The sequence below is a fragment of the Vanellus vanellus genome, assembly GCF_965231255.1.
Source record: "Vanellus vanellus genome assembly, chromosome: 2".
Classification (NCBI taxonomy): domain Eukaryota; kingdom Metazoa; phylum Chordata; class Aves; order Charadriiformes; family Charadriidae; genus Vanellus; species Vanellus vanellus.
Window position 1 is genome coordinate 23,646,424 of NC_138906.1, and position 27,074 is coordinate 23,673,497.

A 27,074-nucleotide genomic window follows, 5' to 3' on the forward strand; every position below is an offset into this window, starting at 1 on the left:
GAAACACTTGATAATATTTACATGTAGCCTGGATGTAAAGACCTAGAAGATCCCAACCATAGACATGGACTTAATGAGGGCAGGCAAAATTATGAGGCTGTAAAGCAAGAAGACACAAGGGAAGACTTGAGGGGGGCGAGGGTTGGGGAAAGCTCTCTTATTGAATGTTTTTGTTGAGAGACAAAAATAAGATTTTAGTCTGAACAGAAAGAGGCCTCGAGGAGGGAAGTAGATTTATGGGGTCATCAGCACAGAGACAGTAGTTGCATCTGTCCTTGCAAATGAGATTATACAGCACTAATGTGAAGATAAAGAGAGAAAGACAGGAGAGGAGATGTCTCATTGAATCCTCATGGATGAATCGGAAGAGAGAATACAGTAATACCAGGATGAGCAAAAGCTCTTAATAGACAAGGTTTCATAAAGAAAAACAGTGCAAGCTACGTGGAAAGTGCCTGTCAGCTCAAAGAGGATGTGGGTCTAATACCTGGCTAAGAAAAGATCTCTGGAGACTCATGAAAGCTGTTCCATTGTAGTGCAAGGAATAAAAATTGGTCTAGAAAAGATCGAAGATGATAAAACTGAGGAAATAAACCACAGAGAAGAATCACTGATGATGTGCTGAGTATAGGTAAAGACTGAAGTATGACATGAAGAGATAGAAGAGAGGAATCTGAGGCTGGGGATTATTTACAGAATAATGCCTTTTAGTGTGGTGAGAAATTAAGGAAAAGTGTAAACAAGAGAATGAGTTACAGGATAGAGATCAAACAATCATCAGTCCTGCCAGGATTCATGGGTCATGAATGATATTGGCCCAAACAATGAGGATTCAAAGCTAGAAATTAAGCCTTTTGCTTACAATCCTACGTCAGCCCTCTTATTCTTTCCAGTGCAGCAGTTTGAAACAACTTGTGATGGGTATTGTGGACCTTTGCTTTGCTGAGAAATCCATTTTACTTCACGCCTTTCTCCAAAGTCTCTTCAGAAAAGGACATGAGTTGTTTTCTCAAATCTTTCCCATTCTGTAATTGTACTTGTCTCCACTCCTTTTTTCTTTTTTCCATTTCTTTGTATTTTAAAATGGATTATGTTTTTTTTTTTAATTGTATCACATTATCAAGTATTCTCATAATAGGGTAAGACATGAAGAATATTTTAAATTAATTATTTTAACAACAGTGTAATCAGCTATCTGATAGGGCTGATTGTTTTAGGCTTAGTTACTCTTACAAGAGTATGACAAGCACCATATTTCCCTATTGGCATAATTGTAAAGCATGTTAGAATATATTGTCTTCATTGAGAGAGAAGGAATTTTAAAATTAAAACTCCAGAGACGATCAAAAATATAACTGACTGCTGGGATCGTTCTGTTGTTCTTGTGAAACAGAATTACCACTCCATTCCTATTTGTCACCCTGCTCAATACGAAGTCATCCTGTTTCCTACAACACTAGGAAGCAGCTTGTTTTGACTGGACAATCTGCAGGAATCACTCCGCTGCACCAGTAGGCTCAGCGTCTCACCTGTTAAATTTAGATTATTCCCTATTAATCCTTTGCAGTTTAAGCAACTGCCCCATTGTTGCTAACAGATCGGTAAACATGATAACTTAACCTCAATAAACATGTGACACTGCAGCTTCCATTATGCTTGTAAATTATGAAGAAAAAGACAAAGAAAGCATCAAGTTGTTCTATAAGCATAACAACTAATGAAGTTCATTTTTCAGTAGATGTGTGCTGTGTTTTTCAGTGACAGCATTAATCCAGCTTTCTTGCATGTTGCTCCCTTCTTGCTCCCACATGATACCAAACCTCTCTAGCTCCCACCATACATCCCTTGGTAGTACCATCAACTGTTCCCCATGCTTATGGCTCCAGCGGGGCAGGGAGGCGGTGACGGGGCTCTGAGTTCCCAGGGTGCTGGTGACTGGTGCTCAGCAGATCTCTGCCTGAACTCACAGCCCTTACACTGAAAGCACAGCTTGTACTTTGGGGACATTCCTCTAGCACTTTAATTCAGCTACTGACCTTCATGAAACTTATATGAACTTAATACATTTGAGACTTCTTGTCTCAGTCGAATCTGTTTGCAAATGGTGAGGTGGCTAGAAAGTCAGGAAGGTAGGGCAGGGAATCGGAGAGGATGGCTCATTCCTCCAGAAACCTAACTGCAAATGAGAAACTAAAAAACCAATGGGAAAAAAATAGTAGAATGCTACATTTCCCATTTCTGTGTTTCTGGGTGCTTCTGAATGGGCACCTTTTCACTCACACTAATATCTGCCCTGATTTGCCCCCTAAAACAGATTGCTTTTGAAAATCATCAGGTTTTTTCCTATTGCTCAGTCATCTCCAAATCTCCACTGTCTGCCACAGTTACAGCATTTCACTGCCAAACTGCAAGATTAAATTTACATTTTTTTTTTGTCTTCTGAGTCAAGCTGAACAATCCAGGTTTAGGTACTCTGAAGGAATTCAGAAAGAAAGAAGCCAGCTCTGAAACATGTTGGTGTATGGACTATTTTTTCATTTTCCCAAATTCTCACTCTTAATGATTTCAAATACCCTGCACTTCCATGTTACGGGAAATAAATGCCAGGTACTTGGCTGCCTGTAACAAAAGGTGCATTGCTTTGATCTGCCAGGGAGATCCATGCTTTTGTTGGGTCCTCTCATCTCCTCATAGATGGTGTTCGCTCAACTATGAACTCCCACAAACTCGAGGGGCCTGGAGTCTTTTCCAGATGATAGGATGTGTTGAATGAGACCAGTCTGATGTCTCATATACAAGGTCTCTTTGCCATTTTCTGCCTCAGTTTTTCTGCATGTTAAAAATTGACATTTGCTTCCTCAGCAAGCAAATGAGATCCGAAGATCCTTGAATGGAAAGTAATATAAAATTTAATTCTTATCCTGTGTGAAGTTTATATACTTGCAGCTCAGTAAATCACATGGAAAATATGCTGCTAACACTTCTGCATTATATGTCCATGCAGCCCCAGCACTCTTGAGCAGAATTTGTCTTTATGATGGAGTAAGCATCTTCAGTGGGACGAGGGTTACCCCACATCCTCTCATCACGCTCTGTGGTAATGAGCTCCCTGCCCCGGTGAGTGTCTTTGGACCTATGCTGCTCAACTTCTACACCGACTCCCACATTGCAGGCTTTGGATTCCAGGCAAGATACAGAACGATTGGTGAGTACCCGCTGTCCTGTGCTCTAGGTGGTGGAAATATTCTGGCTGGATAATGGTTCAGTGTAGGAAATGTTGTACCTCACTTTGGGAATACCTTAGATGAATGTAGATGGTTCACATTTCCTCTGCGCTTGCCCAAAAGGGTTCTCAGAACCAGGACACGGGATTGTTCAGTGCATGTTGCCACTCACTGACGTGTTACCACACAATTCTCATTTCAAGATGCTGCATGGGACCAAGTCAGGAACTGAAACACTTTTCATTTGCTGTAGAAAAGAAACGCATCCCATTTTGGCAGGGTTTGTTTTGTTTTGTTTTGTTTTGTTTTCTCTACAATGTTTAAGGAGAAACGTCACCAGTTTTTTTAACTGGGTTCATTTTAAAGTTTTTATCACATGCAGGAAAATGGTCTGATTCTCCGTTGTACTAAAACTACATTAGACAACATGGGAACCAGAACAGGATCTTTAAATGGACCCAGCTATATGTCTCCGTTTGATGACCATCTTGCAGTGCTAGGTGTTAATGTAAATAATAATTGGGATCTAGATATATTTTTATTTTTTAATAAATAATTTCACCAAAACTTTCTGTGGATCATATGAGATCTCTTTTGCTTTAAAGAGGCAATATGTATCAGAAAAAGAAGTTTCCAACTGAGTTTAGAATTTACATCTGCACAAATATAAATATCCCAAAAGATTAATTTTATTTTCAAACCCAATTTTAATGTTTTCTAGGTTTAACTTGTAGAGACAGTACTTTGATTTTTGAAAGCATCATTTTCTAACTGCAGAGAAAAATGTGAGTTCTTAACTGTGGTATTTGCCACAGCAAAAAGCATAAGGCTAAATTCTTTATATAAAATGAATGGCCTGATACAGATAAGACAGAGGGAATGGCACTGAGAAATGACAATGTGCAGTTACTCATGGAAAAGTCCTTCAGAACTCCCTCAACTCAGTTGCTGCTATCTGACTTTTGACTTCTGACATTTGAGAAAGATGACTGCAGCCTTATTAGCTTGTTGTTGTATACAAAGCAGATTCTAGCAATTAACATTCCTCTTCCCTCTAGTTGTATTGTTTGCTGAAAAAAAAAATGAAAAAGGCTTCCCCCTCCTAGTGTAGAATAATGCTGATTCTTTATCCTCCCGGCTCCTGTCCTTTATCTGCCAGTGTTCCAGGCCACCAGCCTGAGCAGGGCTAAGGAGCCAGGGGCTCTGTATCCAGCAGCACCCTGTATGGGACTGCCTTTGTTAAGGTGGTGGCCCGGGCAATGGCATGTTCTTTTAAACATGAAAAGCTGTGTGTGGCTTTGAGCTATTTATCAACAGGACGCAGGGAAACATTTATTTTTTTTTTGTAAGTTAAGATTATAAAATAAAGGCTGAAGCTAACAATGGAGATTAGAGTTAGTTTTATAATAGTTTTTGTTCCCTCGAGCACTGAAGCTGGGAACAAACATTAGCCACATCCTGGCCTCATCAGCGTCCATGGTGTGAAACCCCTAGAAGCCAAGCAGTGCCTTTAGTTCACATCTGCAGAGTTTAACTTGCTCCTCAGCCAGAGAGCAAGTATGCAGACCTCCAACTCAGCCACCCCCACTGCTGGTGAGTGCCAGCACGAGGTGAGGCGAGGAACAGTCCCCAGGGTTAGTGATACCCAGGGACTTCTCTCTGCTTTTCTGCACAGAATAAATGCTGCAGTAATGTCCCAGCCCTGCTGGGAGGTGGAGAGATGATGAGGCGCTGTGTACAGTTACAGTGCCAAACTTTCAGAGGCTTCCATGGGGCCAGAATTTAGATGAGGGAATGTCTTTGCCCGCATATCAGCCAGGTTTCTCTTGACAAGCTAGAATGGGTGGAGAGCTACTCCAGACACACCTCACACACTCCTGCATGGGGCACCCACCCCATGCTGTTGCTCCCTGGTCCTAATGCAGCACAGCTGAAATCAGGCTCTATCTTTTCCTGCAGAAACACAGAGCCATTGCCATTTGGTATGGACTAGGAACAACCTGTTACTTCAACACTGACTAGTCTTGCACTGCAGAGCACAACTTGATAGACATCTCCGCATGTAACAGTTCTAGGCATGACAGCGAAGACTGGTTCTAATTTACCAAAGCCTTTTCTTTCCATATGGCTAAACTCCTGCAAGAAATATGAGAATTGGGACCAAGCTAGTATTCAGACACTTACCACTGTTTTTTCTGTTTCCTCTACAGCTTGTGGTGGCATTTTCAATGGCTCTGTTGGTGTTATCAGCAGTCCTGCCCATTCAGTTCTTGATTATCACAACAACATGAACTGCTCATACTATATCACAGTTGGAAACGGCAAAATAGTGGCCCTCAAGTATGTAATCCAAGTTCAGCTTGTCATCAAGGGTACAAGGGAGTCTCTGATTCCAGTTAAAGACAGCAATTATTTACAATTTTCTCCATCTCTCTTTTTCCAAGGAGAAAGGTGAACTAAAATGGGAAATGGCTACTGAAGCCACCTTTATCAACCTCAGGCTCCCTTTCATCTTTCTCTGTAACTTGTTACATGCCAAATATCACCACAATTTTAACTTCTCACTTTGGTTACCAAGAGGACTAAGAAATTGTAAAAATGCAGCTCATGCTTTTAGTTAAATTCTGTCAGCCTTTGAGGAGTTATGACACTCCTGTGAGTGTATATAAGAAAAAAAAAATATTTTAGAAGACTGGTACTCACTTTACAGCCCAAGTAATAATACCCACCCAGAAAGAGTATACTTCTGAGTGTGTGCTGTCTTGCCTAAAACAGGGGTATGGCTGCCACAAAATCTTGCCACTGAGAAAGTAAAAGATGGATACATTCTTCTGTCATATATGTGCTGATGGTGAGTTAAGAGAACATTTCCCAGCTAAGTGGAAGAGCCAGCTAGTCTGCACTCTGAGCCTGCATTTTATATGTCCCTCACGTGCCCAGGGAAATTGCAGCCTGAGCAATTTGCAGAAGTGAGAGAGGGTATGTTTGCACAGGGGAGACCTGCTGCTTCACAGAAAGCCAACGTGGGCTGACGGCTTGCCTTGCAAGAGGCCTCGTGGGTGAGGGTCACTATTCCTTTGAGGCTGGTTGGCTGGAGTGTTTTGCCATGCAGTTAATAGTTCTGCTTGCTTGTTGTTTGTCTGTTTATTGCTTTGGTTATTGCTATTACTTGGACCTTTCCTTAAGCACTAAAAACACACATAACACAGGAGTAGAAATGAAAACATGATACCTAAAGCTCCAAGTGTATTTTACAGATTCAACAGCTTCCAGCTCGAAATATCTCCCTCCTGCTACAAAGATTATGTGGCTGTATATGACGGCTCAGACACCCATGCTCCCCTCCTCGGGAAATTCTGTGGCTCAGAACTGCCTCCGAATATTAAGAGCTCCAGTAGTGACTTGTTCCTGGTGTTTAACACTGACTTCTTTGGATCAGATAGGGGATGGAAAGCATCTTTCAGAGAGACCTTAGGTAAGACTCATAACCCCAAGAACCTGCTGGTAAGTAATTTCCTTTGGTGAAGAGCAGTTATGGTCTCCCTCACTAGGGGTGCTGGAAGCAGAAGAATGTTTCTGATTTTGTAAAAATTGAGCAAACTAAGCTAAATACGAGGCTTATTGTATCCCTGCATTCCAGCCCTGGTTCTGAACTGATTCCTTATATTCTTTGCTAACTTTTTCCTGCCTCGCTGAAGGCACAGGCATTTCTTGGGTGACTGAAAGCTTAGCAGCACCCAAAGGCCTCTCTTTTGGAGGAAATCTGGCAATACGTGAGAACTCTGATTCTTCTGTAGTCAAAGGTTGGTGGTGCGCTAAAGATGTCTCCTTTCCATCTATCCTCAATTTCCATTTCCTTTGCAGTTCACCTCACACCTTTTTAAAAACTAAAGTGTGTTAAGTTCAGTTAAGATTGGGGTTCCTCCCCAGGCACCACTGTGCTGATCTCTGTGCATTTTGGGGATCAATCTGGTTAGCTGGCCATAACATAAATGGTATCATAGTAAGAAGGCACTGGATGTTAAATGTTTTGATGGACACAAGAGTCAGGGGCAAAGCTTGATTATTGCCTTAAAAAAAGGCTTAAACCCAGTAGTCAATTTTTAAGATCAAGGTGTAAAAGCAGTTTTTTCCCTTCTTTTAACAACTGAATTGTTTAGGGATGATAAGCAACAAATGATTATTACATGTAAATAGATTTCATGTCATCACTCCTGGTTTCCTGTGTAATTAACTCAATGTTTTTGTGATCTAGAAAGAAGTAATTGTCCATTTTACAAAGCTGGCACTCAGACAGATCATAATGAAAGGCCTTTGTGGCAGAACAAACATAGTCTTCTGCTGAGTCATTGAATCCCCTCCCAACCCCTAGCCAGTGACTTTCTCATTTGATGCAGTCTGAGAAAGTATTTACAGATAAGGAAAATAACTGGTTCTACGGGCTTTGCCAAGAAAAATATTCCCACAGAACCTCACAGTCCCTACTATTATTAACTCTTCCTTTGCTTCACTCTAAGCAATTGCTACAAGACTCTTTAAGACCACTCGTGTGGACTGTTATTTCAAGTAACATAATGTTGCTTCACATGTTGCTGTCTTTAAACCGTTAGGTATCAGTTGTCAGAGATCCCCCACAGCCTGGGTTTGTGTTTCCAGGGTGAGATCATCAGGAACTCCCCAAGCTCTTGCTCTTCCTGTTGGCATATAGTCAATTTTTTTAGCCACTGACTTTAGATTTATTTCTGCTTAAGCACACAACAGAACACAAGCCAAGCTCTTCAAGTCAGTACCATGCCTGATAATTTCCTAGAGTGAGGAGATGCCTTTTATGAATAAGCTTTGACATCTATTAGGCTGACTTTCGGAGGGACATTTCTGCAGGCTCCCAAGGAAAGGGAGGTTGTGATGTTGCAAGTTAGAAAAGATGGCTATGCAGAGATGTGGGTTGTGTTATGAAAAGTCCATGGTGGTGAGATGCTTAATGGTAGGTCTTCTTTCTCCACGGTGGGAAGCAAGCCACAGGGACTAAACCGCACAGCCATTAGGAATGATCCTGACAGTCCCATGCTAGTACAGAATGCCCAAAAAGTAGAAAAGTATATTATAAAAGGAAAGCATGAGTCACAGTCCTATAAACATTTCCAGTTTGACTTGTCTAAAAAACAGAGCCAGGAAAATCTGTGACACATCTTTGTACTATGAGGTCTGAGATTCTGCTTCAAATGAAAGAGAATAAAACCATGAAGACCTAAAAGCCTGCTATTCTAAATGGTGCTTTAGAGAAGCTCCCTCATGTCTGTCAAAAGATAAAAACCATGTGGTTTTGTAAGAGTACAAATGCAATCAGATGACAATAATGATAAATCTCTTGGATAAGGAAGATAGTATCTGTAGAGAAACAAGAAGCCTCATTCTCTGTTGGATGACAATGAGCACATTATTCTGTAGTTACTCAAGGGAAGCACAACTGGATAACGTAATTATTGCTCTCTCTTTAATGTGAGTGACCCTGATTATGTATTGGAAAGAAGTGAGCAGAAACAGTATACTCATTTGTAAGAAACTAAACTATTTGCTTTCCTCACAAGCTCTTCCAATTTTTTTCCTGATCAGGGTTCCCTCACAGGTACTGCCAAAATCCAGGGTTATCCATTCTTTCTCTCTTGTGAATTTTATTAGAAGAGTCCACCTGATAACCACTGTGGTGAAAGAGAAGACAGAAGATGTAGGAAACTTACAGAAGCCTAGTAAGACTGACAGTAACTAGGCATTCAAAGAGTTAAACCCTGAAGTTTCTGTAGAAAAACATGCTCTGTTTTAATTAAAACAATTTGTTTGCATCACTGATCCAGCAGCCACTAGAATATTCGAGGTCCCCTGCACTAGTCAGAAAAGGGATACTAACAGAAAGCATGAAATAGTATTAATTTGACAGTACAGAAACATCTCGCCTATTTTGTCAAATGTCTTTTCTTTCACCATGCTGCTCTGTACACTATGCAATATAATCTTAAGCGCACATTTCAGAAGCAACAATCTTTGTCATAACTGACTCTGAGATATGGTGCATTTGAGGCAGGGGAATAGATGGCCCTTGTTGGTGCAGTTCAGAGGGTTTATGATTTTACTATCTCTGCTGCTAAGTTTGGACACTTATCAGCCTCATTTTTGGAACCCCTTGGACATGCTCTCGGGCTGAGCTGGTGAACTGGACTGACTGGAAGATCCCAGCCTGCTTCAAGTGTTACAGTTGTGAAAAGACAGACTCCTCTTGCCTTAGTTACCACTGACCTTTTTTCTGCCTTTGTTTTCAGTCTGTAAAATGAGAATTATACCTCCTTTCTACAGGGAGTGTGTGGTCCTTTAGACAATCAATAAAAGGATGAGAAGAGATAAATCAATACCAGCTTAAGGCATTTAGTTACATGAGATGTCTCTGTGAAGGAAGGAAAGCTAAGATCTCTCCCCAAAGAATGAGGTCTGCGTGTACTGAGCTTGTGACCCGGCCAAAGACCTCCTGATTATCTCTCGAGCTCCAAGGGGAGACCTGAGCTTTTCAGCTGACTCTGGCTGGCGGGGACAGAGCCTGCACATACCTCTGCTATCCCTGCTGTGACAGGCAGTACTTTGTACTTTGGTGATAAATAGAGCTTCTGCCTATTCCCATTTGGCAGTGGGGTGACCCTCTCACCCCAATTTGTGATCCCTCTGAGGCTTATGATAGAAAAGCTGAGAAGACACATAAGGGTTTGGGGTTTTTTCTTGTTTTTAAAGCATAACCAATGCCTGTCAGGAGATGTGGCTGTGACTTTATTAACAGTACATCATTTCTCCTTGGAAACTCTCTGTGCTCATGTACATAGCTCCATTGTCTCAGTAATAAAAAATATATCACATACTAAACCATCGGAGAAGGATCTAGGGGCTTTCTGAAATGCAGATCTGCTCATTGAGGCTCATTGAGGCATCTAAGGAAGCCACGTGAATTTACAAGAAGCAGTTACACATGGTTAGATATGTGGGTTGAGTCAGAAAGCTCTTTCCGAGCTTTCTTCACACAATACAGGCAAAATTGAAACAGAGTTGGGACAGTGGGGAAGAGGACAGGAAGACTGCCTGCTTTTTCTCTATGGCCTGAAATCCTGCTTGACTTCAAGCTGTAGCTAGCTCCTTCCCCTCCCCTTTTTCATACTATCTCTTGTGAGCATGCAGGAGAAATTCACATTTATACTTTGTGAAAGAGCAGTATGGTGTACTGCATTCATACCAATGTTGTCCCTTGTTTGCATTACCTTGGGGCTTACGAGCTCATGGGCCACAATTCCACCGCACTAGACACTGCACAGGCAGAATAAAGCAACAATCTGCTGTCACAAAGAGATTATGATTTAAACACAAGACGAGGAAAAACAGATGGACATAGACAGGCAAGAAGAATAGGGTGGCAACAATGAGAAAACTAGTGTTGTAGGCTCTAAGGCAGAAGAAATGCCTCCAAAACCTTTGGCAACCACTAGGCTGTTGGAATGTGAGGTCCTTAAACACCCTGTGCTCTGCATTGTCCTCAGTTTGCCCAATTTTTCTCTCAAGGATCCCTCCATCCTTTTTATTCAAAAGAGCATTTCTATTGAATGAATATTAATCATTTTACATAGGAAGAGAAACCGTAAGGGAATAGAGTTTAGAAGAAAAATAGCTGGGAAAAAAAATCTTCTCTGATAGACCAGAAAAATGCATTAATAGGTAATCTACATAAATAATCTAGTATGCATATAATAGAAATAGATTATAATCTATATAATCTTTTCTTGCTGACAAAATGATCTGTAACTTACCTGATAAACCACCCGGAGGTATCTGTCTTCCCTTATTCTATTAGCTGTGTATTGAATTACTTGTTTCCTGTTTGCAATACAATACACTAAGCGTCTGTCACTAATGGGTTTACTGTTATGCCTTCCCCTAACGAAATTAAAGTGTACTTTTAAAAAATGGATCCAGTAGAATTTTCACAGCATTTTTATACTATTTTATTTTATCACCAAGAAAATTGCTTAATATACTTCTAAGTCCAGTTCTGCCCTGCAAACTGAAAGCTTGGCTCTGTATTCGGTTTCTAGGTTCAGATTTTCAGCAGTGCTCAGCATGTACAGTTGCTGTAGAGTTTTTTTGGATTGTTCAGAATTGCTGGAAAAAAATAGTTCTGAATGGGCAATAGTTCTGAAAAATAGTTCTGAATGGGTCAGGGTTAGGTGTTCTTCTGTGAGTCATTTCTAGATTCTTACACCACCAGCAGTAATTAATTACATTGATTTATGTAAATAAAGTTAGCACCTGCTGTGGTGGCACCAGGCACCTGTATTGACAACAGCAGTTATGGCCTGTTAGGTGGGAAAGGACTCAGCACAGCTGAATCACAGGTTTCCTGCAAATTTTTCTCCTTCCAAAAAAAACATCTTAGAAGAATGTGTCCTTGACTGTGTCATGTGAATGCTGTTGTGTTTTCTCATGCCTTTGGAAAAGCAGCCGTGCCTGGCAGAGATTTCACAGCCCATTAGGACCAGTTTCCAGGGGTGCGTCTCAAGATGCCCAATCTGGACTTAGAGCCTGGTGCTGCAGAGGGTCTAGCTGAGAAGCAAATTGCTTGAAAATCACAGGTCTTCTTGCAAAAATTTCTCTGGGCTTTTGGTTCGCACAATTTTTTACCAAATATATTACACATTAATATTACACATTTCAGATTCATTACATTGTCATGGCTTGACTATAATTAGCCTAACCTATTAAAATAATGAATAAATCATGGCTAATAATATCTTTTCTTGATCTTATTATAGTCTATGAAAATAAGAACATCCATAACAAGCTCTGAACATATGTTCATAAGTCACAATTCCTGGACTGTTTCTAAATGTATTTTGGGGCTCAAATATAAAAATATGCGTAAGCTTGAAATCTGACTAAATTTAGAAAGCACTTGCAGTGTTGAAATATGTCTCTTCAATATCTCTGAAAAGAATACAACTGTTGAGATAAGGGATAGTCTACAAATGCCTGAGAACATTTCTTCTCACAAAGCAAAATAAACAAAAGTGGTTTGCATACTCAGACTGGATAGACAAGGAAAGAGGTAGACTTTTAAATAAGAAATTTCTGACTGTCCTGAAAAAATCAGGTGAAAAATAATTTTCAGACACAGTGATTAAACATAACTTTGTAGGCGACTAAACAGTTAAAGGCTGCTGGGATATTCAGATTAAAGGCACTTCACCCCACTGTGGGCAAACTCTACTGGTATGATTGTTTTAGCTTCACTAAAGTTAATGACTGATTCAGCTGAAAATCTGTACTTGGGTGCATACAAACAAAGGGTCAGGAGACATTTCTGATTCACATCACAAGAGAGATCTGCAAAGGCTTGGGCAGCTGTGGTGCCAACAAGTACGCTAATGCAGTATTAGAAAGTATTAGAATGAGGTCAGACTGCATGTCTGCCTCTGGTCTCGCAGAAAAGCATTGAGGAGATGGATAGGATGGAACATACATTACAGTTTTGCAGCACTAGGGCAGGCTTGGCACAGAGCACATCTGGACTGTTATATTTGATCAGCAAAAAACTTAAGAATATGAACTTCATCTGACTGCATTTGTGAAATCCTGCTAAAGCAGGAGACTGGGGCTTTACAGTTCTAAATGTCACTGCTGGAACCATTGCCAGGCCATCAAGCCAGTCAAAAAACCTTTCTGTGCAAAGGTGAGGCTGAAGACTAAAGAGTCTCCTGTGCTTTCAGAAGCGTCCTTCTGAAACGTTGCAGACATTGTGGTCGGGGCAGGCACTGCTGCCAGTGTCCTGTTGCCACGCGAAGTCATGATGTCTGTACAGTGATTGCCAAACATGGGAACCAACCTCTACAGCTCAGCTTGTGAAGGTTTACCAACCTTCAGCGTCAGCCACGAGACAAAGTACAACAGTAGGATTCCTCTTTCCAGCCCTATGTCCGTCTGAGCCTTACTGTTTGAAGCTGTGATCCAAACAAGCTATGAGCTAATTATTACAGCCACAATTACTCCAGCCACTCCTCTGCACTGGAAATAAGACCCATCAGGAAAGAAGCATTAGGCTTGGCAGAGTTAATCTTTGCTTATTCTGTTTTTTAATTCAGATCAGAGAGAAGCCTAGAGTTCCCAGGGGTGCTTCAGGTGAGACCAAACGTGATTCAGAAATCTGGGAGAGGATTTTCATTACTGTTCAAGCAGAACTAGAACAGTTCTTTGAACTTTGCTGCCTTCTAATAGACGTTTGTGGTGCTCATTTAGTGAGAAGGGAAGGGTGGCAAAATCAGTTTGTTGTCTTTTGAAATGTCATTGGTTTAGCTGTTTCTGACAGATTTAAAACTATTCAGTAGGCTTCCTTTCATAGCATCCATACCTATATAAATAAACCTTAGCCCTGGCTGTGCTTCAAAGGCAGGCAGCTTTGAAGATTCATCTTCATCTTCATTGCATATCTAGAGGATGTAACTCTTAACAGAGAAACATGTGCTTGCTCTCTGCTGTAATTATTTTTATTTGCCATAGGGAACCTTCAGTTCTTTCTTTCCTGAATGGTCCTTCAGCCTTTTAGTTTCATTAATGCTTCCCACCAAAAGCAATTAGTGATGACAGTGTGTGCCCTAGTTCTTCTGATAATTTGTGTTCTCTGGCAAGCTGTTTTGAAGAGGGTAAGATTGCAATCTGATTTATGATGACCTTATGAATTTTATTTTAAATAAGAAACCAGAGACTGAAACAACAGAGTAAGCCATGTAGTCAACCCATCTGCCCACACACAAATTGCTCTATAAAGTACATTTCTCATTATTTTTATCAAGTTTAGCTTTTAATATCTAGGAGGCTATTCTGCAAATGAATAGACTTCTTCATCCCACATTTTGCGTAAATTTTAGCTACAATTTTTTCTGGCTGTGTTAGCCAACAATAAACATAATTCCATCAATGACCACTAGCAGGTTGGATGGCTGCTATTTGGCCTTCTGTTCAGAACTGGCGCTGATTTTTAAAGTGATGAGTTGTGTCCTGGCTAAAATGCAGTGCAATAGCATTTCTCTTAGCACAAGTTCCCTCCTGTTAAGCAGCTGGTTCTTCATTTACTTGTGGGTGTTCCCTAGATCTACCCAGCTTCACTGTTCTGTAACTTTTAGTGGCTGAACCCAGATGTAACATTGATTAGTACTGAAAAACACCAAGATAGATAGATTTTTCAGCAAGGGCTGCTCTTTATTTGGCTTGATGCAAGGCTTCTTGATATCTGGTTGGCTTCCAGTCTAGCCGTTATTTATAACATACTGTCCTGTAAGCGTTTGACTAAACCCTGGCTGAGCAGGCTAAGCATTGTGAAAGCTAATGATGAAACCTCATCTTTATTAACTGTAAATCATACTTGTAGTTATTTGGCTCACCTTAGATGCTGTTACTGGCTATACTAGCTAAAATTAATTTTCTGATGATGAGGATTTGGCCTGTTTCTCTCTCTGTTGGGCCCATTTTATGTGCTGCACACACACAGGTTGCCCATATCTGTATTTTTTTGTCATCTGAGCTATCTTTATAGATGCACAGCTAGCAGTGAAGTGCACCATTCCAAAGGTCCAGACATTTGATATTTAAAAAAACGACAATCCAACAGCACTGAGGGCTTTCCTGTCGCGTGGCTCTGTGGCAATTCCCCGATTCCTGTTGCAATGGTCTGACTGGCATTTCTGCAACTCTTAACTCTGAAAAGGGTGAAGGGCAGCTTTTTAAGGTGTCTGACCCATATATCACTACAGACTCAATATTGCAGGGCTGGATGGTCAGATTATGATCTATGCCTCATGATTATATGCTTAATGTTATGTTTAGTAGATGGTGTCCAAAATGCTGAGCAGCTCCAACGAGTTGTTTCAGGGGGACTGAATAAATCAGGTAGAATGGTGAACCCAGAGAAAAACCCAGCAAAACTGCCCTCTTAGGGCCCAGGCACCCTCCTGTCTGACATTTTCCTCCTTCCTAGACAATTTGTGAGAACATGATTTATCACTCGCATTTCCCCCATTGTTGTTCTCGGCTTCTGCAGTGGCAATGGAATGAACACTAACACTTTTCCAAGTTTTTGACTTCATTAACAGCCCACAAAACTGGACTAGACTATTAATTCCTGACTTTTTCACTTTGTAATAAGTTTCCACTGTTCCTTTTTAGCTATAGCAAAAACTTAAATTTCATGTTATTAAGATTTTGGTTTTCAGCAAACTTCATTTTAGGGTGGGGTTTTTCTGGCTTTGGTTAGTAGGGCGGGACGACATTTAGCCTTAGTCACTCTGGTTTAACCATTACAGTCTTGCAAGATGGGGCTGTCTCCAACCCCGGGGTTACTGACGCAATCCTGACACTCGGATACCGATTTTTCACCAGAGTGATCTTTTGTAATACTGTAGCTCAAGTAGGGCGCAGTTTTATATGACTGGAAATATATCAGTGTGTCAAGGTTAAGTCACTGTGTGTCGGCCAGACAGGCATATTTTACACACACAGATGAAATTCTGAAACTCAGCTCATGTTGCTTAGCCACAGCTGTAGCTTCTTTTATTATCTAATTCTCCTGAAAGGATTCGCTGTGGGGGACAGCAGGCTGCTTGCAGTTACCGCTTTGCTCTCTGCAGTTTACAAAAACCCTCTCAGACTCAAAAGGAAGAGTATGAATGATACTTTACTTGAATTCCTGAATTAAATAAGTGGCCAGGAGACCCTACAGAGACTGGGGAAGGAAGCATAAAGTAAACAAATTGATCATATTTACTAATCCAGTCCAACCTCTGGAAATCAAACTATAAAAAAAAAAAAAGATAAGTGAAAAAAAAATCCCTTCAGATAGCCTGTATTTTTTGCTTGTCTGTAATTAGAGACAATAAAAGGGTTCTGATCTTCTATTAACTGCTTTTCTCCAAAAGTAATTTCTTTCAATGTGACTGAAAACATTATAGGGTTCAAATTTTCACCAGGAGTAACTACAGTAAGGGACTTAGCTTTGCATGTGGGATACAAACAAAAAGCAGCCTGCTTTTCAGAGGGGTTGTAAGTTCCCACCACACAAAACACTTCCAGAAGTCAGTCCCTTTTATCCAGACTCCTGAATATGAGCCTGGGTCCCAGTGCCAGGCTGCCAAATTCAATCCCCCCAGAACGAAGTCGTATTGCCAAAACAAGCAACCTAATTTTTAACTAGATTTTCAAAGTCAACAACCCAGTGCCCCCTGCTGTCCACGTACTATTACTCGCAGGTAAGAATAAAAAGGCCTTCCAACTGTTATTCTATTTTATTTCTGTCCTCTGTCTTTTAAAAAATCTGTTACTACGTTTTCAAAGTGGATACTGATTTTATATTCAGCAGAAGACACGAGCCTTTCTTACTTCACTCTACCAAATCTAATTGTGATTCATATATATCTTCTGCCATTTGTGTCGAAAGCCTTTTAATCATTCACATAGTCCTTGTAAGACAGGACAGTAAAATTCTGTAGCACAGAAAAAGCTGCTGGCTTGACATTAAAGTTCTGAAGATTAAATAAATGCCAGGGATTGCTTTTAAAAAGCTTCTGCTTCTTCAACAGGACCTCAGAATGGCTGTGGTGGTTACTTGACAAATTCAGCCTATAGCTTTGGCCCTCCAGTCTCCAATGTGACCAGAAGATATGAGAAAAACCTGGACTGTGTATGGATCATAATTGCACCTGTGAACAAACTGATCAACCTCACCTTTACTTCATTTGTGCTTGAAGCACAGTCTGCTCAGGCTTGCCGATATGATTATGTCAAAGTAAGACAGCTGCGTATTTTAACAAGAAAATATCAGTGAGATGCAATACATTAGCCTCTACATGAGGCTAAAACTTAATTAATAGAAAATGGTCTTATGAAGAAATTAAATTGCTTAATATAATTACAATTTTTTTTGGTGGGTTAGATTACTACTCCAGATGACATCCTGCCTTTTTGAAAACCAATAAGAGTTTTAACATTGTTATGGGGACAAGCTTCTGTTCTCAAGACTGCCTATATAAATGCATATTTATTTCACAGAATATAAAAAAAAAACAAACAAGCACTTTGAAAGTAAACATGCAGATTCATTATCATACAAAATTGCTTAAAAATAATTTATAAACTTTTGAATAAATAAGTCTTGATTCTAAATGCTCACCTGTGAAAGCTATTTTCTTAGACACGAGCATACAAAACATAGGATAGCAGAATGCTGCTAAACAAGAACCACCAAGGAACGATCTAGGTCCTCTTGAGCATTAGAGATGCTCGATGACACTAGGAATGAACTCTACATTTTGGTGATAATATCAACCTTTCTCATTGAAAAGCACTTTGAGATTACATATAAAAATGAAAACAGAATGCCAAATTAAAATAGAATAAATTTTTGATAGATTTGCTGAGATGGAACCAGAATGTTCCATAATGAGATTTACACTGTCCAACAAAATTAGTTACTATCGCAGTGAATAATTATAATCATCAAGAATATCCTATTAAAGCACAAGAGCACCTACTGTGCTTTCAAGTAAAAGAAACTGTAATGTCAGGAGGGGTCAGAGAGCTTTATATCCATTTATTGTTGTGCCTAAACTATTGGTGGCTTATATGCTTTTCTTCTTTCAGCTTTTTGATGGAGATAATGAAAGTGCCAATTTAGTTGGCACATTCTGTGGATCTGCAGTGCCAGCTCCATTTCTTTCTACCCGTAATTCCTTGACAGTGAAATTTATCACAGACAATTCTGTGGAAAGGGAGGGTTTCAATGCTACCTACACCACAGTGGATCGTAAGTATACATGTATACGTATGCATATATATTGTTGTGAGTGTTTTGTGGAAATACATATTTAAATAATAAATCATCAAAATTTGTTCTAGATAGAGGGCCTAGGAAGGTGCAAATACGGCCCTCAGTATAGCTTGACGGAGCATCTATAAGCAAGATAAAAGCAGCACTGCTAGTCCCCAGTGCAAGTCGCATCCGTCTTGGCTGGCTGTGGGGTGGCTGTCACTCTGGAGTGCAAAACAGGAACACTCTATCATACACTTAACAAGTACTCTGATATTATAGGGAATAAACATAAATTCGAGTTTTCCAACATACATTGATACAGCCTTAGGACCTGGATTACTTTTTCTTCTTCTAGAGAGTCACAGGTAAATGCAAAAGTATCTTGAGCAGTGTAGTTTTGCTTAATAGATGTTTTTCCCCAGCTGGAAAGGTTTTCACTCTATTTTACACAGGACCGTGTGGAGGAATATATAATGCAACTTCTACACCCCTGACTGCAACGTCTCCTAACTTCCCAAATGAATATCCACCATTTACTCTCTGTACTTGGGTCATCGATGCGCCTCCGCAGCAGCAAGTCAGGGTGGTGGTAGAGGCCTTCCACCTCCATTCTGGCCAGGACTGCTCTCAGAACTACCTAGAGCTCCAGGACTCACCAACAGTAAGAAATTTACAGTTGATAGCATTCCCCATTCACATTCGGCGCCCTTCACTCTTTGTAAAGAGAGGAGAAACCCACTGTTTGGTAACAGATTAATTGATGATTCTGTGTGAGGGGCACATCCAAAGCAGTGCCCCACTTAAGGTGCATTAACTGGTACACAGACCTCATGGAAAGCACACTACGCACACATTGAATTAGACCCAGTAAGTGTTACAACACAACTGTTCCCAGTTGCTCCAAGTAACAGAGCTGCCAAACTTAACACCCAGAAAATACTGCCCAACAGCAAGGTTTCAAAAACTAATTGTACTTCCTCCCACCCAATAAACATAATAAGAAATATTCATGCCAAGAAGAGTGTTTGTAGAAAGCCCCAGGCAAACCCCAACCTGTTTATGTCCCTTCTGTTATATTATTCTAAACCTTTTATTGATTCTTGTTTTGGTGTGAAAATACCTGTTACATTTGATTTGTTTCTCATAATAACTGAGCATAAAATGTTGAGGCATTATTAAGTGATTTCCACAAGAACTTTAAAATGTGACTGCATAACTGGTATAGAAAGTGCTGAGAGATCTATTAACCTCAGGTTCAGTAAGTAGAAAACCAAATTATATAATTAAGTAGAAGTAACTTGTGACATATATTGAATTCCAGCACAGCCAAGGATCAGTCCATAGATTCTGTGGCACTGAAACTTTTCAAGTCCCTGAATTTTATTCTTACGATCGCACTGCCATCGTGACTTTCAAATCAGATGAATATATGATTAATAATGGAGTCAGATTTACTTACCAAGCTACAGGTAAGCTTCAAGAAATGTCTAAAATATCTGCCTACTGTTCTCTCTGTTGATTCCATACAGTGAAAAGCAATACAGAGGTCTGAAATGCTTCCATGTTTCTGGTTTTCTGTCTCAAGGTTGCAGCAGAGAGTATAACCAGCCATTTGGTTACCTGAAGAGCCCCGGCTGGCCCGGTCGTCACCCCAATAATATGGACTGTTCTATCATTCTACGGGCTCCCCCGAATCACACAATTTCTCTCTTTTTCCATGCTTTCAGTTTGGAGGACAGCATCCAGTGTTCGCGTGATTTCCTAGAGGTATCAAGCAAGTATATGTATTTTGTGGGCCCCTGTCAAAACCTGCTGAATTCAAAGGATATTAATAAGCTTGCATCAAGTCCGAGCTCAACTGACATTAGGGACTAATTTATTGCTACAGTTTTATGGTGAATTGTATTCAAATGCTATAGTAAATGGTTAAACAATACACACTATAGGAAGTCCAAAACCAATAAATAAGTAGTTTCATTATCAGCTATCTCATCTTTACCTAGCTCTTGTTGATGTCACCCAGTTAGCAGAGCAAGCCAGGATATTTTTCGTCCAATATTAACGTCTGTGCATGAACAGAAAGCCATAAATCTGAGTGCTTCCATTCCAGCAGTAAGATTCCATCTGCTTGATATTTTTCTTAAAAATATTTTTTTCTAAAAACGCGCTTTTTCTAAAAAAAAAAAATAAATGGAGCTCTAGTAGCAAGTGTGGGACACTTGCAAAGCTACTTTGTGTCGAGAAAAAGCATATCCTCCTACACAATCCTTCCTCTGTCCTTTCACGCTTGTTAAAGGGTTCCCTATTCGCTGGCCAGATGACAAAAACCAGATGTCTGTGGCAGAATCATTATTTAATTCTCCTTTCATATCCTCTTTACTGTCTCAAGAAATGGATCTGAGCATCAGCATCACTGGAGCTCAGAAAAAAACATCAGATTAAACCTAAGCTATGTAGTATGATATGTGTCTTAATGTGACCAGGGAAAAGAGTGGTCTGCAAGGTAAAGAATTAATCTTTTCATCTGGAATATTAACATTTCTTCTGGAAAGTAAAACATAGGCTTGAATTGCAAAAGCACATCTTAGCTACTAGTCAAGTAATTTTTTCAGACAGAAGATGTACCACACCATAAAATTTAGCCACCTGTTTCTGGCAATACTTGTTCTGTGCAATTATTTACAAAACTCAGACAGACTGGTTAATGATCTCTTTTTCCTTCTATACAAGACTATATAGTAGGAAAAATAACAGTGTTATAATGACAATTATGGTATGCATGCAAGTCACTACATAGTTTGTACTGTGCTTGTATCACTGCACAATTTTACTAGTGTATAACTGGCATAGGGATTTAATGTTGACAATGCTTTTGTTTCCCTTCAAGGTCAGAAATGGGAGTGATGTGCAATCACCACTACTTGGCAGGTTCTGTGGAAACACTGTGCCCAGTCCCATCTTTCCCAAAAATCATGTTGTCTACCTTCATTTCAAGAGTGATTTTTCAGGGGCTCGTGATGGATATGAAATTACTTGGACATCATCATCAAGTGGTAAGCCTGTAATTACAAAGTAATTGCACTCGGCAATTGTACACAGAGAGAAAATACAGAAATGTGGAATTCAGCCTGCTCAGTTTGGGCACTGCCTCATCAACACTTAAGACCTCCCCAGGCACCCACAGTCCACCCTATTCAGTCACTGGATTGTTGTTCCTGAAGTTGTTCCCGAAGACCAGTGGGACAAATCCATTTTATGTGATGGAAGCAATTCCCTCTCTCTAATGTTGACTTCAGCAACCTCAGAGGATGTAGCCCACTTAAGAAGAAGACCTACGTCTTTCACTGAGAGATCAGAAAATATCAGGAATGCCTATCTTGGGCCCCACAGAGTGGTGGTGGCGGTGACTCAGCCTACTTCATTAACAGTCCAGTTGTGATACACTGTAGGATCTGGGCACTGCAAAGCCTGAAGAGGACTGAAATTTGGCCGAAGAAAATAACCTAACTATAATGGTGCATAGTGAATATATAATAGACACATTCATAAATGGCTTATGAAATGGCAGTGAATAGCTGGGTAATAGTTCGTTCACGTCACTAAGTTACTGGAGGTAGGAAAGCTCATGGCCAGCGGAAAAGCACTGCAGAATAACCTTACAGTATTGAGTAGCTTGGTCATGAAAAGGCAGATAAAGTTCAGTGTAAGGTAGTGTTGATGAAGAACATGGGCAAAAAAAAGACAATCCTAACTTTACCTACAAAAATATGGGCTCTGAGTTGACTTTTAGCACTCAGCAACAAGATCTTGGGGGTAAAATAGTTCCATGAAAACAAGAGTTCACTGTTCACTAGCAGTCAAGTAGGCTTGCACAACCCTAGGAATTGTTGGGAAAGGAAGAGAAAACAAATAGCCAGCTACTGTATAAATCCATAGTTCACATACAAATTGAATGATGTGCACAGTTCTGGTCTCGTCCTCTTATAAAGAAGCCAGTATAACTGGAAAAATTTCAGGCAAAAGGGCTCAACGTGAAAAATGGCTTCTGTATGAGGTATGCTGAGACTTTTAAATCTGATTAAGAAACTAGTGAGATCTATAAAATTGAGTGATATTGGATGGTAAATAGCGATCAACTATTCATTGACTTTTCCCATAAAAGAACTAGAGGCCTTCAGATAAAGGCAAGAGGTTCAAAACAAGCCAAACAAAACAGTTCTTCACACAGTCTGCAGTTAAGCTGTGGAGCTCCTTCCCATAGTATACTACAATTTTACATGGATTTGATGGCTATCTGAACAAGTTCATGGAAGAGACCTGATAAAGACTATTAAATACAAAGATGCCATCTCTAGGAGCTGTGAGCTGAAAATTCTTGGAGACTGAGAGTAACCTGGGTCATGATCTGCACATGCTTACTCTTATTCTATCAACTTGCATTTCTCCCAGGGCATCTGCTTCTGCCCACAGTTGGACATTGAATTTTGGTATAAATTGCCTTTAGTTTACTTAACATGACTATTTTCTCTGAGCTGTTCTCTGTATTTTTTTTATCAGATGGGGATTCACTATTTTTCATTGCAAAGAACAGCCAAAGAGAATTTGTCTCTAGTTGAGTAACTGGGAACTGAACTCACCAAAGCACAGATTTAAGACTTCGGTTCCTGTTTCAAAGAGTTTTGGGGGGTTGACTTAATACCCAGTGATGGTCTAATGCCCATTGCATATTCTTCTCAGGGTGCTGAAGTGAGAGCTTCAGTTTTCTCTCTTATTGGAATAATGCTCTTATCCACATTCATTGCTCCAGCTTCCAGCATCTCTCTGTTTTTCAGTGCTACTATTAATACTGTACTAATGTACTACATCATGTAGTATCTTGTGAAACTCAGCCTTCTAAGCTAACTAACAGCGTCTGTTTCCAGGATGCGGAGGAACATTATATGGCAGCACTGGTTCATTTGCTAGTCCCAGCTACCCGGCAACTTACCACAACAACACTGATTGTGAGTGGGCCATTACTGTGCCCAAGGGACAAATTGTCACAGTGAACTTTGATTTCATCAGCATCGATGACCCAGGGGATTGCAGTAGCAACTATCTGATCCTTTACAACGGGCCAGACGCCAGCTATCCCCCAGCCGGGCCATACTGTGGGATGGTATGTATTGCCTACTGTCTGTGACCTTGTAAGTGATTAAAATGAATCTTTACTGTTTCATATTCAAGACCGTTTCCCCAATTCTGGCATGAATTCCACATAGGTGAGTGGAAGTGAAGGCGTAAGGAGTGTGTGGCACCATAGAAGCCTTCCAATGCAGACCTTACAGTGACATCTAGTGGGAGGCACCAAGCTGTTTTTCTCTGTATTTAGTTGTGTTTGTGATTTAAATATTTGTAATGCCCTAGGGGAGAAATGCAACAGCAGTATCTAGCATAGACCTGAGGTCACCTGCACTCCATGATCCAATTTATGCCTCCGTTTTAACCCTCTGCCTGGCTTTTCTAAAGGATCTTAATCTTCTATAAAGCTTTTCATTTTTCTTGTCTTTAATTTTAGGATACAAACATTGCTCCGTTTACTGCTACATCTCATCAAGTCTACATAAAATTTCATGCTGAATATGTGACTTTACCATCAGGATTCCAGTTAAGCTGGACGAGCTAGAACACTGTTTATGAGAAATATATTACCATTTCTTGCTATACTGAAGAGACTTTAGATCATAAAGTAAGTTTGAAATCCAGTTATGATAACTGCAGCTGAAGTAAGGCATTTTAATAATTACTGTAAGTGAAGCTGTTATGAATTTAGAGTTCTGATCCCCCATTGTACTGAAAATAAACTATTATTTACCCAACTGGGAAAATGAGTTTTTGCTAGTTTTTTAAACACAATTTTTATATTTTTCTACATGATTTCAAAGTTTTAGATTTAATGCTATAAAAAGTGATAAAGGATAAAACTTAAACACAAAATATTCAACATGAAGTTGATAAAAGGACCTAAGATATGAAGTTCTTTTTAATTACTTCTATAGAGTTATGTGGTTTTGTCCCAAGTATCTTTTAAAACGTTAGCTAAAGTTTTATTCAAATTAGAATAAAATCAGAAATTGTTAAAAAAATGGCCCCTGTCCTACAATCAGTTACACAGATAACTTTGCTGAAGAACTTTCTGTAATACTGCACATTGGGTGTAAGAATCTGGCTGAATAAGTACTCAAGCAGTCCCTGAAGTTTAACACAGTAAGGATATGCTGTTGTACTAAATCTTAACCACATTAAGAAGTAATGTCAGGATCAGAGTCCTATATTCAATATGCACAAATAACTGTGATTATATTTATTGAGTTACATCTTCAAGCTTCAAAATCTACTTTACAACTGAATATAAAAAACATGAGACTTTTAGTAACTATGTCACCTTCCTAGTCAAATTATAGGCAGCTTCCTAGACATTTATAAAACAGATATAACTTCAGAATAGGGCAGACATACAAATATCAATTGACCTTTGACTAGAATGAGTTTGTCCCTTCCCCAGGATGCCACACATCATTCACAAAAAAAATGTTGTTGACAGGGTATACAGAGGACACTGATTTCCACCATGACACATTTTTTTGTCACAACCCAGAACAAATGACCAATTCATTTCTTGCATGTCACCTGTGATGGACAGGCAAGAGGAATTCACACCACAGCAAAGGAACACAAGCCTCAACAGAACTCTCACTTCATACAGTCACTCACAGTGAAAGTAATTCCTTAACATGATTGTTGCAATAATTAATTATTAAATGACATTAAAGTGTTACTGGCAGTTCTAACAGAATCTAGGAACTCTTTGAACATTTCCCAGTGAATGCCAAAAAAGCCATAATTCCACAAATATACAAAACTTTATAGTGGCTGAGAAACCATCCTGGTTAATATAAAATGTAGAAAACACAAAACAGACAAAAAGGGCAAAAAGGTAGATGGCAATCTATAAAATACAACTCAAAATCGTCTCGTAATAAGTTAGAGAGAAACCTGTGAACTCCCACTGGCCAACAGAATTAGACGTAAGCCAGCATTTTAGAATTCTCCAAGGACCAAGAAAAAACTAGCTTATGTACAGTTGATACTCCTGCTAATGTGCTAAAGTATGACAGGCACAAGTTAGAACATAGGAAGATCCGTTCAAATACATGGAAACACTTCTTTACGGTGAGGGTGACAGAGCACTGGCACAGGCTGCTCAGGGAGGTTGTGGAGTCCCCTTCTCTGGAGATTTTCAAGACCCGCCTGGATGCAGTCCTGGGTAATGTGCTCTGGGCAATCCTGCTTTAGCAGGGGAGTTGGACTAGATGATCTCTAGAGGTCCCTTCCAACTCTGAAAACTCCGTGATTCCGTATCACATGGAAAAAGGAGAAATATCTGTATTTGGATCAAACTAGGAGACATCTATGTTGTACCGAGCTGCTGGCAGAACAGAAAGTTCCTCTAACAAGGGAAGACATAAAAGACCATATAGTCAATTTAAACATTTTTAGATTTGTGGCCCAGAAAACTTTTGTTGAGAGTCCACACCAAACTGATTTCATATCTGCAAACAAGGGACAATGCAATCTTTGTCCATAAAGTTTAATAAACACCCCATAAAGGGGATAGCAAGCAGTAAAGAAAAACATCTGAACTGCCTGGAGATAAAGCTACAAAATAAGCTTTAAAGATAGCAGTGTGTGAGACACTGCAGGTACAATCAAGCATGGCTTCAGCTGTTTACCTGCAGAGATCAGGAAGACTTTATTTCTTCCTTGTGGACAGCTGCATCACAGGGCTGTGTAAACATCCATTGTGGTTTTGACCTTCCTATGAATCACCATGGACTTGGTGCAGTTGGTGCAGGGCAGGGAATCCTCTCAAGATCTGGCTGCTGTCTCTTGCTGCTAGATGGCCGGTCAGGGAAGCATCAGAGTTTAGGCGAGAATTGGCTTGGTGAGAATGTCGTAATTTTCTACACTTTACCAGCCCGGAGCACAGCTCAGATGGAAGCCACAGGTGAAAGGGAAGGGCATGTCTACCCGCCACTGCAGGTAGTGCTCTGCAGGACATTCATTTCCCTTGGTAAAAGTGGATCACGGCCTGATGGACAATGACTTCTCAGGTTAAACCTTGGCCTTGTCAGGAGTATGACAGAGCATAAACTGTCAAACCCTAGAAACCTGTACATGGTTTTAATAAATGAAGTTCATTAGTGGCTTTTTGAGACTGATACCAGCCCCATGTACAGTTTATGGACACAAAGTTGAGTTCCACGAGGACACCCCTGTCCCCCATACTCACCGCGCTGAGGCTGGCCTACTGTTGACTTAGTGAACAGTATGTAGATGTGATCTGGTGACCTGTGACAAGCATGAGGCCACTTTGGTAACACGACCTTTGGCCTGCAGTTAAACCGATCAGTTTGCTGAAATCTGTACTTCAAAAAGATTGATTTCACTGAAGGAAAAAGCATGTTTCACTTTAAAGCAGACTAAATGTTTTTGGACATTTTTTGATATGATGCATACCCCCTCTTGGCATGACTTTCTGTCACAATGTCAAACAAATTTTATGCAGTTACTGAACTTCTGAGGAAGAAAAGACTAAAAAAGACTATGAATGGGAGAAAGAGAAATTTGTAAGATCTTTTAATCTAGCAATAATTTGGTGCATCTTTGAATGTTACAAATACTCCATACCTGTGCATAATTTTACTTACAAATGAGTAAAATGCATGAGGTTCTTCAGAAAAAAAAATGAAAGCCCAGCAGAGAATTTGTGCTCATGAAGACTGTTGAATGAAGCTGCTGGTACAAGGTTCAATTGATCTAGCCCAACTGACTCTTGCCAAAAATAGTCAAAGTCTAAAATTAGAGTAAATTATCAAACCCATTCTTTAAAAAAACAGGAACAAAGTAACCCACTGCTGTCCTCTAACATT

At 40.0% G+C, this 27,074-nt stretch overlaps 1 protein-coding gene across 1 annotated transcript in view; it reads left to right on the forward strand.

Moving 5' to 3' along the window:
• CUBN (cubilin) overlaps positions 1–23,949 on the forward strand; it is a gene marked incomplete at its 5' end in the record, with an annotated part of 146,083 nt that extends 122,134 nt beyond the window's left edge. Inside the window, 11 exons of the mRNA XM_082479884.1 lie at positions 3,005–3,205; positions 5,435–5,564; positions 6,482–6,699; positions 16,874–17,079; positions 17,934–18,096; positions 18,555–18,763; positions 19,424–19,571; positions 19,688–19,869; positions 20,990–21,155; positions 23,025–23,260; positions 23,660–23,949. Coding sequence (XP_082336010.1) covers positions 3,005–3,205; positions 5,435–5,564; positions 6,482–6,699; positions 16,874–17,079; positions 17,934–18,096; positions 18,555–18,763; positions 19,424–19,571; positions 19,688–19,869; positions 20,990–21,155; positions 23,025–23,260; positions 23,660–23,767 — 1,967 coding nt within the window. The 3' untranslated portion in view covers positions 23,768–23,949. The remainder of the gene's footprint in view (positions 1–3,004; positions 3,206–5,434; positions 5,565–6,481; positions 6,700–16,873; positions 17,080–17,933; positions 18,097–18,554; positions 18,764–19,423; positions 19,572–19,687; positions 19,870–20,989; positions 21,156–23,024; positions 23,261–23,659) is intronic.
• Positions 23,950–27,074: the final 3,125 nt, after the last annotated feature.